This window comes from Hirundo rustica, chromosome 11 (assembly GCF_015227805.2).
Source record: "Hirundo rustica isolate bHirRus1 chromosome 11, bHirRus1.pri.v3, whole genome shotgun sequence".
Taxonomy (NCBI): domain Eukaryota; kingdom Metazoa; phylum Chordata; class Aves; order Passeriformes; family Hirundinidae; genus Hirundo; species Hirundo rustica.
In genome coordinates, this window is record NC_053460.1 from 15,879,845 (window position 1) to 15,894,893 (window position 15,049).

Here is a 15,049-nt window from a genome sequence, read left to right on the forward strand (position 1 = left end):
TAGCAATATACTCACTGTAGTATCTAAGTCACCTTAATATTAGTAATTTTACCCTGATCTCTCTTGCACAAATGTAGGGGGTTCTTCAAATAGTTGAGAGTCTGGTGTATCACAGCTACAGTGACAGCTCAAACCAGCTTGGCTGAAGAGGTGACTTGTTCAGAGGTGTGTATAAAATGAGAAGGCTGTCACTTTGAGAGCCTGACATCATTAGAACTGCCACTGGCACCTTGCTTGGCAGAGTCTGAACAATGCAGAATTGGCCACGTGGGTCGAAAGGACACATCCTATTCATCCTATTCTGTATAGAACCTGTATTTCTCTACAACTGGCACCAAAATCCAATGGGACCCCACAGCTGAGTCGTCAATATCTCAAGTAAAGATCAGATGGCATCTATCCATAAAACGCAGATTCCAGAGTCTCAGTGCTCAGCATAAGGTTTTTGCTCTGTTTCCATTTCTCTGAGCTGTCTCTGGCACTGGTGTCCTGGCTGTGTGTGGGGTGCCCTCACCTGCAGGGTGATGTGCTCGTCCCTGCCCCGGGAGCGCATGGTGGCGATGATGCTGTCGGGCTGCCGCGTGCGCACCAGGGCCTGGAACAGCGTCCTGCGGGCAGACACACTGACAGGCAGCTGGTAGCGGATGTGGCTGCCTGCCTCAAACCTGTACTCCTTGGCCACTGCAAGGGAGAGAAACCTTTCAACCACCTCGCGAGGAGAGGGAAACCTTATCATTGCCCTGAACATCATAATAAGAGTTGAAAGTCAAAGGAAACAATTGCGATGTACAGCATGGATCCGTAAGACAATTTGTCCTTTGGGACATACTCCTGTATTTATTTCCACAGCTTCTCAAATGCTTAATTTTGCTCTGTAAAGAGGTGTTCTCCCACCCAGCTTGATCCTGCTAATGCTCCTCCTCACAATGCTCACATGGGATGACAGCAGGGAAGCAGCACCTCTGACCAAGACAAGAGACTGCAGACCAAGTATTAAGTACCAAATTTCACAACCTGCTATTTGTCTTTCTGCTGCAAACTTCGGCTCCATGAGAGCTAAAGATCCTGCTATTCCCAAAGCATAGCTCCTTAAGCCAGCAGAGTGTCTTCCTGACACCAGTGGAGCAGTGATTTCTAATTCCAGTTGTATGGTTCTAATTCTGCACAGAAAGTGGTACTGGCACGATCATGTATTTTAGGTTATTAGATATTTCTGAAAGTGTAAACAGATGCAAATCAAAAAACTGTAATTAAAAAAAATACTTTTTTCACAGTTTTTTTTGTCACGCAGCCACGTCATTATAGAGTCACTGCACAAACACCCTCAAGGATTAAAGAAATGATCCTGTAGTGAGAAAACAATTTTTCAAAGGGAATTAGGAAAGCAATTATTAACAATCACAGGCAACTACACTGCAACATGGCTTTACATAATGTAATGTAAAATCACCTCAACAACGATTACCTGCAAATATTTGAAGTTTCCTGTACTGTAAAATTTAGCAGCCTACACTAAGGAAACAGAAAAGGAGGGTTCACCTTTATCACATCGATAACCGTGGTAGCCCGGCAAACAGTGACACGCAAACGAGCCCCAGTCCCCCAGGCACCTCCCATGGATACCACAGGAGGAAGATCCCATGGTCTCACAGCTCCCATCCGTCAGGGTGCAGCCAGGGAAGCTGTTCAGGGACTCTGCAGGAGACTGAAGGTCGTACACCTTCAAGAGACAAGTCATGACACAAAAATACTATTCGAGAAACATGTTTCATTTTTAGAAAGAAATAGCTGCACCACTTCACTGTCTGTTCCCCATCTGCATTGCTTAAGTTACTAAGTTTGCTTTTTGACATTTCAGATTTCAGCTGATTTTATCAAGAGCATATTTTGCCTTTGAATAAACTAAACTGACTATGAAAACAAAACAACCCCCTAATACTTCCTAACAAAGCAGACAGTTGGCATAAATATACCGTTATACAGTTGCCATTCAGAAGTTTCCTGAATGCACAAAGAAGCTTGGAAAACAGCTGCATGAAGCAGAGGATAAGCAAACACACAATTCCTGCCTCATTAATACATCTCCTTCTATTGAGAAATAACTTTGCAAGGTACTTATTCTAATTATCACAGAAAAACACAGAATTTTCTTGTATTTTACGCTGATGGATGTGGGCATTGAATACATTGATGGAAGCAGAAGTTTCATGTCTATTACAAATCTCCCAAAAATTGAGTAAAGAAGTTTTCTTCTCTGCTAAAGCAAACATTTCTCTGTTCTTACCTGAGTATCCAAGATGAAATTGCGCAAGCAACCAGAAAAATGTTTGTGCAGCAATTGTGGGTAGGAATATGGTAATGACTCTTTCACACCACCCAGTTGGAGAACATGGTTCACATTCAAATACCTTTAAAAACCATATAAATGATAAAAATCGTTCTGCATCTACCTTCAAACATAGGCAGATAAATACACTACATTTCCAAATAACACAGGCTTTATAACATAACAGTTGAATGCAACTACCTTATCTTCTCTCTCTGAAATAAAGCCTTTTAAAATAAAGGGTATTTTTTTAAACATGGCAGTGAAACCTTCTGGAAGTTTAACTGTGGGACACTATTACATTTTGGATATGTTTGCCTTCAAGTCAGAAACAGCTGTGATAGTCTAGACACCATATTCTCCTTCAAGTGCCCTGTGTGTACACAGCCAACCTATGCTGTAGGAATACTGCAACAAGAGCTGTTCTCTGTATGGCAAAAGTCAGAAATCTAAAATTTGGGTCCATGTGATCTAAAAGGCATGGTAAACTCTGCATTATCTTCCAGTCATCTCTCCAAGACAAAGAACTCCAGGTATTTTAGTCCTCATACTTTCTTCTTCCCAGAGTTATCCATTGATTTCTTTTGGTTTCGTTTGTCCTTATATTTTTTCCCTTTTTTTTTTGTGCTCCTTTCATGACCTCATGAGCTCAGGAGAGCTCCACGCAGCTGTGGACAAGGCTTAATCCCAATGCTCATCAGAATGCTTGCTCAGACTATCTACTCCACAGCTGAAGTATCTTTGTCAGTACAAAGGTTTCCCTAAAATACAACCTGAATATTTCCTCACTGTAACTTTATGCCCTGTATAGAAGAGATTGTCTAAATCCTCTTTGTACTATTCTTTCATACACACTGAGACTTATCATATCTCTCCTTAGTTCTTCCTTCTTTCTGTTAACTGACCTCAATTCCATCATTCTTGATTCTTATTCTCAGGGTGAGCTGATCAGTCACTGCTCCTCTCTGGACTGTACCCAGCTGCTCCTTGTCCACCCTGCACTATGGGGCACAAACTGGACCCAGGACTCCAGTGTCAACTGGCCTAAATTCATGAGGTTGTGAAAAGCAGGCTCACAGTGACTTGATAAACAGAGAGAAATCCTGTGGGTGGACAGTGGTACACAGGACCCACAAAAGCTCCAGTAACAGCCAGTGTTTTGGGGTTGTCACTTAGTACTGCAACACTGATGCCTTAAGTTGTAGCTTCCATGTTTTTCAGGTTCTGTGCTGCCCAGGGGTGCAGTTCTGAGCCTCACATTCAATGTCACTCTGCTCTCTGCACAGAGCAGGGAGACAAAACAAATCCTTTTCCTGCTGGAGACCAAGGATAATATTACAAGTTTTCAGGCCCAAAAGCACAAACAACAATGGGCTGAAAAAAGAAAACAAGGTGGATGGGACTTCACAACCTGAAGCTGTAAATTGGACAATTAAAACCAATATGCAAACGGACCAAAACTTATAATGGACCAGGGGTCCATTTTTGTGACCGCCTTGGGTGTAGCCCTGGCCAGGCTCTTGTCCTGCCCAAGGTGTATCCTTTTAAGGCTTTTTAACAAATACCTACTTTATTCTCTTAGCTCTGCCTAGTCTCTGTTCCAGGTCAGCCTTCCCAAGGTATCAACACTACTCAGAGGAAGACTGGTTCCTTAAAATTTGTTTAGTGCTGTAAGGTCCACACTTGGCCTAGAAGGCCTGAGAAAAGAGGAAAGGCTTTTTATGCTCCAAGCCATCAATAACTTGGCTTCAACCTCACAGGCCTTAGAACCAACTGCCTGCCAGGGAACCTCCAGGAACATACCTTGTACTCCGTGGAACAGACGCCAGGACTTCACAATTTGTGCGATCTTCAGTGGAGAGCCACCGGCCAACCCCCTCTATCTCAGACACCGCGGCTGCGCTGCAGCGGTCCAGAGTGAAGCGGACATCCTGCACCACAACACAGCACTGCTGAGCTGGCAGCTGCTGCACAACTCAATACCCCTCTTACATCAGATCCTCATCTTTTACTTCTTCCATACTATCAAGCAAAATGGCAGGGTTTTCCCATGATCTATTTATTTTGCAATAACCAGTAGAGATAAAATGAAACCATTTAGCAAAAGCAGGCACTTTTGTGCTGTTGTTTTTGGTTTTTTTTAAGTTTTTACAAACTTTTTTTGTGCTTCTGAGTATTTTAACCACCTACACAAGACCTGTAACTGCATTTGCAAGTACATAAATATCTGCTTTTTGTGCATAAGTAATGAATTCTGGTGGTCACGTGCTACACGTGCTGCGGCAGAGCTTAAAAAAGGTTAAGATTGCAGAATATGGATTATAACATCAGTAGATTTGGAATTCACAATGAGTGTGTCCCAAAATTTCTGTAACTCATCAAACCTACGTGAACAGTTGGGACAATACATATTGTCTGTTCTTTATTGAAGGTTCTTTCTACCCTTCTGTCTCTGCACAATTTAGAAATACTAAATTCCGGGGGGGGGGGGGGGCCGGGGGGGTGGAGGGAAGAATCCAATAACTGACCTGACCATTGGTTCTGACTTCCAGTCGATGCCACTTCTTGTCTGCTACATTCAGATGACTTGGAAACCTCAGCACCACAGAACTTGAGCCATGGCTCATCTTCAGCACAGGAATACCACTAGAGAGTTCTAATACAACGTGAACAAGCAATTAAATTCAGCTACAAAGTGTCACTTTCAGGTATCTCAGCAGTTAGTGACTGTACTGATTTAATGGTTATTGCTAGTCACACACAGGGGTACACTACAGAAATAACTAGACTTATACCCTATGTCTTCTATTAAGCAGAAGTACTCATTCAGTGTATTACTTACTTATAAACTTTAGATTATTCCCTTTCTCTGTCAAAACACTGAAACTAATTCCTGAGAAGCAATCTACAATTTTATGATGCTCTAAAACAATTAATACATGCAGGATTTTTCCTTCCCATCTTCTATTCAAATTTACAAGTAACTGCAAAGCAAGGCAAAAAAAGAGGTAAATGATGAACTATTCAACCACATTACCCTTCAATTAATCAGGAGAATACAAAATGCCAACCACACTGTGCATTTTGTATGTTAATTCACAAAAAATAAGCAGCAGTAACCTTAAATGTGTGTCAACATAAAGCACTGAGTTCTACTTGTGGATGAATCTTCCCACAATGGCATATGAGGCTGGATTCATCCATCACATCATTGCCTGTTCAAAAAAAATGTGCAAAACTGCCCCAAGACCAAAGGGAGTTTAAATGGGTTTATTTTCTCACCAAACTAGGTAAGAATGATATGCAACTAAGACTGCACTACTGATGTAATACCTATCTTCAAAGCATCTAAATTCCTTTATACAACTACAGTTTTTCTAGGCAGATTATTTTTTTATATATATCAATCTCTCTGTTTTGCTCTCCCCTTCATTTCTACAACTCTGTGATGAACCCAAAGCCAGAGGTGCAGGCTACAAAAATAGACATCAAAGGAGAAAGACTTGTTAGGAAATGCTTCGAAGTATTTTTACACCAGAAAATGAGTTACCTTATTAAATGGAAAGACAGAATTCATAGTCTAATTGTTACACTAGTCACAAACAATCCATTCCCAAAAGGCAATTAGTTTTTCCACACTCGTGCAGAAGTACCTATTGCAATGAAGTTTTCTGTACTCCCAGGTTCTGGATTTGATAAAGGGCCACTATATAGTAAAAGTCCATCTGGAACCACAGTAATAAACTCTAGAGAGAGCGAGCTTTCAAAACAAGGTCTGATGGGACGAAACCATGCATAACCATTTCCATGGAAACTGTGCTTAGTCTGCTGGCAGTCTGGTCCATGAAAGGAAGCAGGACAAAGACATCTGAAAGACCATAAACAAAGGAAATAGTCAAATTTCCCCCATGTTCAGCTTTTCTTTTTTTTTCCTTTTTTTTGGTTTTACATGCAGCAAATGCAGAACTTAAATCACAGTTAAGAAATCAGCAAAACAAAGATTTCAACAGAATCTTAGGGGTGTTTGGCAATTATTAAAATGCTCTAAAAGTACAAAGTATTTTTACTCCCTATACTCACTCCCTCCAAAAAAAGTATTTTTGAGGCCAGATTTTTGAGAACAATGAACTTTTTTCCTAAATAACGCAGAACACCAAACATCAATTTATTACAGAGTAAACTCTGGGAGGTTAATTCCTAGCTGGAATTAATTTCACTAAGGGAATACTGCTGCCATTATAGCATGCCAGGTGATGCTATAATAAAGTAAGTTTACTATCCAATGCTTTTTAGGTTCCTTATTACCCATTGTTTGAACTACATTTCACTCTTACATCCCTGCTGCTACCACTGATATTCACCTTTATTATTACTCTCCTGGAAAAGAGAGAAAAAACAGGGCACACACACCTTCATCATGAATTAGGTGCCCTTAAAAAAAAATCACAAGTGTTAATTATGTGTTCCCCAGGGTTTTCTTTGCTACTCACGCACTTTTTGGCACCACAGCCCCATCGGGGGCATCAGGAAAGCCCCTGCTGCCATTAGGTTTGCACCACAGCGCACCTGTGGCGTTTTTTGTTTCTCCTCCGGTCAGGAATACATTTACGGTTACTTCAGACCGGTACCTTGTAAGCACCACCGAACACTTGAAAAAGAGAGGGGAGAAACCCGTGCGCAATGCAGGTTTCCCCACCTGTAGCCATTGAGAGTGTCCATACAAACGCCCCCGTTGAGGCAGGGGCTCCGAGGGTAGGAGGAGCAGGGCTGGTGCAGGCGCTCGCGGCCGGAGCAGCCGCAGATCCCGCGGCTGGAGGTGGTGAGGGACACCAAGGAGACGCTGCCCGTGTCCATCACGGTGGGGATGTCACTCACGACGAGGTGGTTTGTACAGCCCTCACTGCAGCTGGCGCTCCTGCACTCGTCAACGTCGATCTGGGAAATGTTCAGTTGTAGAGCTGACTGCATCTAAGAGAAGAGCCAGTTTAACACATCTCCAACCTCCATCCTAATGAAGGCTTTCAACTTAACTCTGAAAAGCCAAAGCCATCAGAGACAGACTTAATGCAGCGTTTAGTTTCTTGAGCATTACTTAGTAACATCCCTGATTATACAGGCAATAAAAATAATATGAAAAATTCAGGAAACATTCATTAAAAATCACAACATCATTTCCTAAAAACTTAATCATTGACGTGACTGAGTGTGAATATGTTGAATCTGTACTGGTGTAATAACATTATTTCCAGGGACCAAAGCTCTGAGAGCAGTGACACTCTGGCTTCTGAGCTGCAATATCTGCATCACACCTCTCTGCACTTCAACAGCAACGGGAGTGTTTCAGCTCAAGCCAGGATAAATCCTTCCTCAGCAGTAACACCCAGATATTATTTCTTACATGCCCTCACACAAAAGGATATAGACACTGGAAAATGCAGAGCTGAGCTGCTTTCAAATCATGTCCCCAGTGACCTGACGACAACTTTGTAGCAACTTGGATTCAGTCTAATGATTTGTGCCCCATATATTTACATTTCACGTCAAGCTGTCTGCAACAAAGCACAGTCAGTTCAGCCTACTGGATACTGTATTCTGTGCCACGTTAATCTTTGCTAGTTCACTGTTTTTATTGTTAATTGGGTACTGAAGTATTATACCAAATAAAAAGAGCCTCACTGTAACCACAGGTTTGGTAATGAAGGAATAGTGACTTTGAGATCACAACTTCCCCGGCTAACAGAGCAAGGAAGCACTGGCAGAGAGGGAGGGAAGGGAGCTGCTCACAGTGGGAAGCAAGAACAGAGCTGCCATTGGTCCTGGCTTTCTGTCCTTCAGCCTGCACACCTAAATTATCAGTTTGTTCCCTCCACTTACTTGGGAAGTTTGCACAGCTGTCTGTTATAAAGTTTCAGAATTTGACCTGTATATTGTGATTCACATACACTGAAACGTATATTTAGTAACCAAAACTGAGTTTGGGTGAGTGAGGCAAAAGACCTCACTACTCTCACAGTGGTACACAAATGAACAAGGCACACAAATGTAAAACTAACAACGCTAGAGTTTTATGTATTTAATATGGGTTTTTTTCCAAATGGTAAAACACATGGCAAATATCTTAAAACAAGCTTTTCAATGATCAAAACAAATACAGAAATACTAAAGTGCTTCTATTTTTTTCCTCATTTCTGCAGTCATCTCAGTTCACCACTGTAAGAACTTTGATCTTTATAATCCTTTGTCTCTATATTCTCAAGTATCATAACGTGCATTGATGCCCATGCCCCCAAAGGCATAGAGTATGCTTTATAATGACATGATGCATCCTGTCAATGCAGGTCTGTGCCTGCTGCCCATGTTTATCACCATCAGTGGAGAGAGTCTGTAATGCACATTAGACATCTGTGTAATAATATTATTGAAAAACTATATAAACAAACTTGGCTCCTTTAAAGTATTAGGATGGATTATTTTTCTGCTAAATAAAAATTGCTGTTGTAAAACTATATCCCCAGGAGCTAATGTAAACATATTATTTATGTAGCAATTCAATTAATAATTCCAGTGCTAATTATTTATTTTCTATATTTATAGTTATACACACAGAAAAACTGCTGGAAGAATTCTCCAGCTATGATTGGTTTCCTGTTAACTATTGGAGTTAACTCACTAGAGCTATTCATTAAATATTGAAAGGTGGTATATAATTAATAAAACCATATTTTTTCATTAAAATACATGAAACAATCCCCTTGTTTCCACTTTGATGAATTCAGGTGTCATGTATTATGGCAGAGAATATTTGAAATCTATAGGATTTTCTACATTGCTGTTGCAGTAAATCAATAAATATGCAAAAGAAGCAGTCATTACCCTTCATGAATACTCTCTGTCTCTGGCACTCCCTATTTGGTCACTCTGAAGACTCTCATAATCCACGGAGCCATTCAGGATACACCAAGAAGGAGGCAGGTAGTCAGTTCAGACAGCCCTGGTTGGTTCCCAGACTCAGGCAGACTACACCATATTCACACAAATGGAAAGTGCTGATTTCTCTTAGGAAAAACCACCGTTATGATGTTCCATGTATTAAACCCAAATGTGGCCAGGCAAGTGAAAAGCTGAGCAATGACACTTTGCCTTTGAGCAGGGCTACAGAAAAATCCAGGTTTGGCCAAGACAGATGGTGTCTGTGTAACTGAGTTAGAGAGCAGGACAATTAGGGGACACCAAGAAGGGGAGGAAAACATCTTCCATCCAAAAAAATATTTTCCCCTTGCAGTGAAAGAAGTTGGGGGAGGGTGTCACTTTGTATTTGAAGCTGTCCTTTGGTGAGATAAATGCAACCATAGGATTGCTTCTCTCTATCCCACCCATTGCAACAGTTCCCTAACTCACACATTCCTTCCAACAGGACTTTTGCTCTGAAGTGTCACCTCTCTGTACTGCAGAATTTCTGTTAGGGTGACATCCAGCCTCCACTCTAAGTGTCTAAACACAAGTTGATGTGGGGATTTGGGGATTAAACAACGAAACACAGGCTGGACAAAACACAGGTATCTCCCCCATGACAGCAATGCAGACTCATTTTTCTGCAGCTCTCCAGTGACTATTCACTGAACCAGAAGTTAGTACAACCATACAATACCAGTATGCATGGCATTAAAAAGAAGATAACTTGAACTGAACACTTATTTTACAGGTGTTTTTGTCCTGAGTGGAGCAGTAAAACCCTCATCTGTAGGTGCAGTATATTTCTCCACTGAGGTTTGGGATATACATGCTGCAAACCCAGTGTCTGGGTGAGTTCCACAGGTGACCCCAGAGAACAAACCTCAGTTCTAAACGCTGCCATCTCCGCATGCAGTTTCTCAGGTCTGTAGTAGGCTGAGCCAGCATGGACTGCAAATCTCACATCTGTCTGTTTTCCATCCCTGCTCATCACATTGAAGACAATCACATCACTCAGTCTTGCAGGTAGCAGTTTTGCAAGGAACTCCTTGAACTCGCCATGTTTCGTTTTGCCATGTTCATCTCTCCTTATGAACTCCTCTGCTGTCACATCTGGTCAGGGGATCAAAAATAGATAAACGTGAACACCAGGGAACTTATGGATTAATTTCTCAATTTATTTCTTATTTAACGGTATGGAAACATACCAGAAAGTGCCCTACAGTGACAAACAAATCAAGTCTTGATGTAACAATACCTAAAAAATTCAGTTAGCGGCTGATCTAAACTCTCACCAGCAAATAAAACTAACCTGAGAAACGCACAGTGGCTGAGTTTTGTATGGCTTCATTTTCCAGGTCTCTGACATGGATTTGTACTGTAGATATAACATCAGGACAAACTCCATCAGAAACTCTAACTCTTAAGTTGTATATTCCCTGAGGAGTGTTATCCACCATCAGCAAAGACCCAGTCCTCTGATTTAATCTGAAAGATCTAGACAGAAACTTTCAATTAGGAAATCTCAACAAATCAAAGTTGAGGACTCTTTATTAACACCATTCAGAAGGCCTTAAATATTACTGTGGAGGTTACAGGACCAAAACTCATGGGAATTATCTAACAACCTCAGAAAGGCACCTCAGCCACCTTAACTGGGAAATGACGATCTGCAGATCTCATGAAGAGATGTTCCTGCCACTCAGCCTTTCCCAGATTTGAACAACAGCAATGTGCAGTTGAACCACGTGGTTCAGCACAGCCATCATGGGCAAGCCTCCTGGGTCAGTAATAGGGAGTAACAAACCCACAATGATCATTCCAGGCTCCCACATGTCTATCTGGAACAGGGTAAGTCTGTAAAAAATCTCTCACAGGATCTTCATTGGACACCTCAAAGGGCCAGTAATCAGCAGTTATGGAAAAATTCCATGACCATTACTATAAAACAGTGAGCCCTTGGCAAGGAATCAGGCCCAGGGGCTGCTGATGGACACAAAGTCTTTAATTCTGAACTACATAAAGCTTTTAAACTTCTAGTTACAGCACAGGATAAAATTCACATTCACTTTCACATCCATTTTTTCCTTTTCAGAGAGCATATAGTTATGCCATAAACCATCTCACCTTATGATATGAACATATAATGTCTAATAGGAATTAAGGATCCAATTCAACATTTTAATTAACAGAAGAAAAAACCACCACTAATCTGAGTCATGGTTTTCACATGCAATTGTAAATTTAGCCATCAAAGGAGAGCACCAAATTCCCTTCCATTTTTGATGAAATTACTCCATTCTTTGCTTTTAAATTCAGGATCTGTATTCCATCATTCCATTCCTAACATCTGAGAGCAAACATTAGAAACTCTGCCTATTTTTAAACTGGAGCTTACAGAATGCACATTTCTAAGTAAATTAACTATGACATCTGACTAAAAATCAACACCATGGTGTGATCCTGCATTGTCTTGGAAAAAATATTTTCTGCAATAATTTTTTAATACCTAGTAACCCAAGTGAAAAAGAGCATTCAAAAGGGATATCCCTTAATACACTCAGTATCCCTGGCTTTATGCACATCCTCGAGACAGAGAAATACATGGTGAGCAAATTAATTACAGAAGCATAAATATTACTCATTTTGACAGAAATACAATCCTCACTTGAGCAGTTTTCCTTCAGAGAGAAATGTTTTATTGTCCCAGTCATCCTGATCTGGTGCAAACACATCCCCAAGCACTGTTGTTGACCATTTTCCTGTTGAGACAAATTATAATAAATCTGCATTTAATTTTTGCTTTTCAGTGCACTTTATATTCTGTCACATTCATTACTGCATTTATTATTTTCAGACTCCTGCTCAATTTAGTGATGACTATGATCCAAGATTCTTAAAACAATGCATAGCCTGTCATATGATTTCTGCCTGTTCTGGCAATGTGAGCACACTGGAGGTTGTCATATGAAAGAAGACAAGCTGGAAACAGCACAAAACAACACTAGAATCATACATAAATACAAGTCTCTAAAAAACTCTCAGACAAAAGAAAAATTAAAAATCACCATATCAGGAGTTAATTACAAATGTTTCATTACTACTCTATTATTTTGAAGAGCACACACAAGTGGAACCCAGAAAAAGAGGGAGGGAACCTTATGGGGTACAGCTGGGAAAGAAGGACATGACTGGGAAGAGGAAAAGGGCAAGAAGACACCAAGCTGAGCCAGGTCTTGGTGATTTTTCCAGGCCATTGGGGGCTGGCACAGGAGAAGAACATCCAATTTTTCTAAAAGAGCAAGAGGAACAAATCTAGGGAAGGAGACTTTTGAAATCCACACTCCAGGTTCAGCAACATGGGAAATTGTTAAAGTTCAAATCTGGAGCCAAGCCAACCTAGATGCTTTATTCTCTCATTTTTACAGTATGATCCGGTCACATCTTTTTCTAATTTAGGCATACCAAACTGAGAAATTGTAACTGCAAAAGACCTCCTATAGGTAAACACACATTAATAGAAAATAGATTTTATGGGTTTATAAAAATACTGCTTTTTCTGCAAGTTCAGTATATACCTGCTTGCAGCTAACAGGTTTTTTTGATAGGTATCTTTTACACACTAAGGTCTGAGTTTTACAAATATATTTCACTTATTCCACTTTACTTAGTAGTTTACAAAACAGAAGCTGCAGTTTTGAAGGATGTAAATTATTAAAGAAATAAATTAACAGACTGCAAGAAAGAAATGAAGTGTAAAACTCTATTTTAGGAATCTGATATAATATCCAGGATCTGATCTAACATCCAGCTAGCACTTACCTTTGTAGCTGTACACATAGACCTCCTTGTGGCCAGACTCATGGCAGTTGTCGTTCTCATCCCCAACTGTTATAGTCAGGGTGGTTGTGGAGCTCATAGCTGGAATCCCACTATCTGTTATAACTATTGGCAGGTGAAACACCTTCTGCTTTTCTCTGTCAAAAGACCTCAAAGCTGTTATAGTTGCTGTGTTATTTCTGTTGTCAGTAAGGGAAAAATCCAAGGAATTCTGATAATCTGGTGGCAATGAATAGGTAAAGGGTGGCCCATTTTCCTCACCATCAGGATCAAACGCGTGAAGCAGCTTTGATGTATGGTTCATATGCACTACTTCAGGCTTCAATGTGTTTTCCCAAACTACAGGCATGTATGGTGCCTCAAACCTTGGTCCATTGTCATTAATATCAAGCAAGTTAATTAAAACTGTAACACTCCCGGTGCGGGCAGGTGTCCCCTGATCTGAAGCTTCTACAATTAAAGCGTATTTCTGAACGGCTTCACGATCGAGCGCGTTTGCCACAACCACATGACCAAACTGGTCAACCACAAACTGTCTCAAAGGATCTGAATCTGACTTTATAGAATAGATAATCTTCCCATTCAAATCAGAGTCCTTGTCTGTAGCCCTCACTGTGGTTATTGTAGTACCTACAGGCACATCTTCAAATATGGGGTTTGTGTGAATAAACTGAGAAAGGAAAGCTGGGCTGTGGTCATTTGAGTCCTCAACTGCAATCAGGCACACCGCAACACTAGAAAAATCCAGATCTTCCACAGTAATAGTAAGATTAAACTGTCTTTCACGGGCATTCTCAAAATCCAACATTTTCTTCAGTCGAATAGTGCCACATTGCCATTCTTTGTCATTCTCAATATAAAACTTCTCATCTGGGTCTCCCCCGATGATACTGAACATTAAGTCTGCATTTTCCCCAATGTCTGCATCCGTAGCACACACTTGCAGGACTTCTGAGTCCATGGCACTGTTCTCAGGAATTGCTGCCTGCCACAGCGTCTTGGTGAATTTTGGAACGTTGTCATTGACGTCTGCAACCCAGACAGTGGCTGTGCCAGTTCCTGTTAGCCCTCCCCCATCTCGCGCTTCAACAGTGAGAAAATAACTTTCAGTCCTCTCCCTGTCTAGGAGTCCCCCTGCCACGTGGATGGAGCCAGTATTGGGATTGATATCAAACATGTCAGTACCAAACTCGTTCCTCACATTCTCGGTTATCCTGTATGTCAGGACAGCATTTAGACCAACGTTTGCATCATCACGATCGACCGCAGCCATTTCCACGACCAAGGTGTCTGCAGGAGAGTTTTCAAAGACATTCCCATTGCACTCATCAGGCATGCACGTGAACGTGGGTGCATTGTCGTTTATATCCCACACGTTGATGATCACATCGGCAAACCCTGTGAGGCCTCCTCCACCTTCATCAGTAGCCAACACAATGAACCTCCACAGTGCTCGCTCTTCCCGGTCCAGCCTCTTGTGTGTGTAAATGCTGCCTGTCCTCTCATCTATTGTGAAAATATCAGCTGCACCATACCCATGCAAGGAGTATCTCAAATCTCCTCCATCAACAACACTATCAGGATCACTGGCCATAACCTACAAGTTTTGAGAAAAAAAACCCAAACATAGAAAGTATGAAAATATGCAGTGATTGCATCATATCCTATGTGCTGCTCCAGTCTAAAGGCATCCAAGCAAAAGCATATGACACAGTATTAACATGTGCATGCCAGGGAATAGGATATCCAGGGGTGATTCAGAGCAGGCAAAAATTAATGGTTAACCGTGTTAACAATTTAACAATTTTAGTACTAAAATAATACTGTATTTTTCATATTCATACAGGTAATCTATATATGACATTCTGATAGCTACTTTAAGTTGTCAATTATTTGCTTCTTAGGATCAACGAATGATGCATCCTGTTTATC

At 41.0% G+C, this 15,049-nt stretch overlaps 1 protein-coding gene across 2 annotated transcripts in view; it reads right to left on the bottom strand.

Moving 5' to 3' along the window:
* Window positions 1-15,049, bottom strand: part of LOC120757993 (neural-cadherin-like) — a 60,978-nt gene that overhangs the window by 10,123 nt on the left and 35,806 nt on the right. For both annotated transcript variants that reach the window (XM_040075755.1, XM_040075754.2), the window contains exons 18-28: window positions 13,100-14,714; window positions 11,946-12,039; window positions 10,590-10,774; window positions 10,161-10,390; window positions 7,023-7,294; window positions 5,980-6,194; window positions 4,855-4,982; window positions 4,130-4,257; window positions 2,285-2,408; window positions 1,540-1,720; window positions 515-681 (exon numbers count right to left, since the gene is read on the bottom strand). In XM_040075755.1, the coding sequence (XP_039931689.1) occupies window positions 515-681; window positions 1,540-1,720; window positions 2,285-2,408; window positions 4,130-4,257; window positions 4,855-4,982; window positions 5,980-6,194; window positions 7,023-7,294; window positions 10,161-10,390; window positions 10,590-10,774; window positions 11,946-12,039; window positions 13,100-14,714 (3,339 nt within the window). The remainder of the gene's footprint in view (window positions 1-514; window positions 682-1,539; window positions 1,721-2,284; window positions 2,409-4,129; window positions 4,258-4,854; window positions 4,983-5,979; window positions 6,195-7,022; window positions 7,295-10,160; window positions 10,391-10,589; window positions 10,775-11,945; window positions 12,040-13,099; window positions 14,715-15,049) is intronic.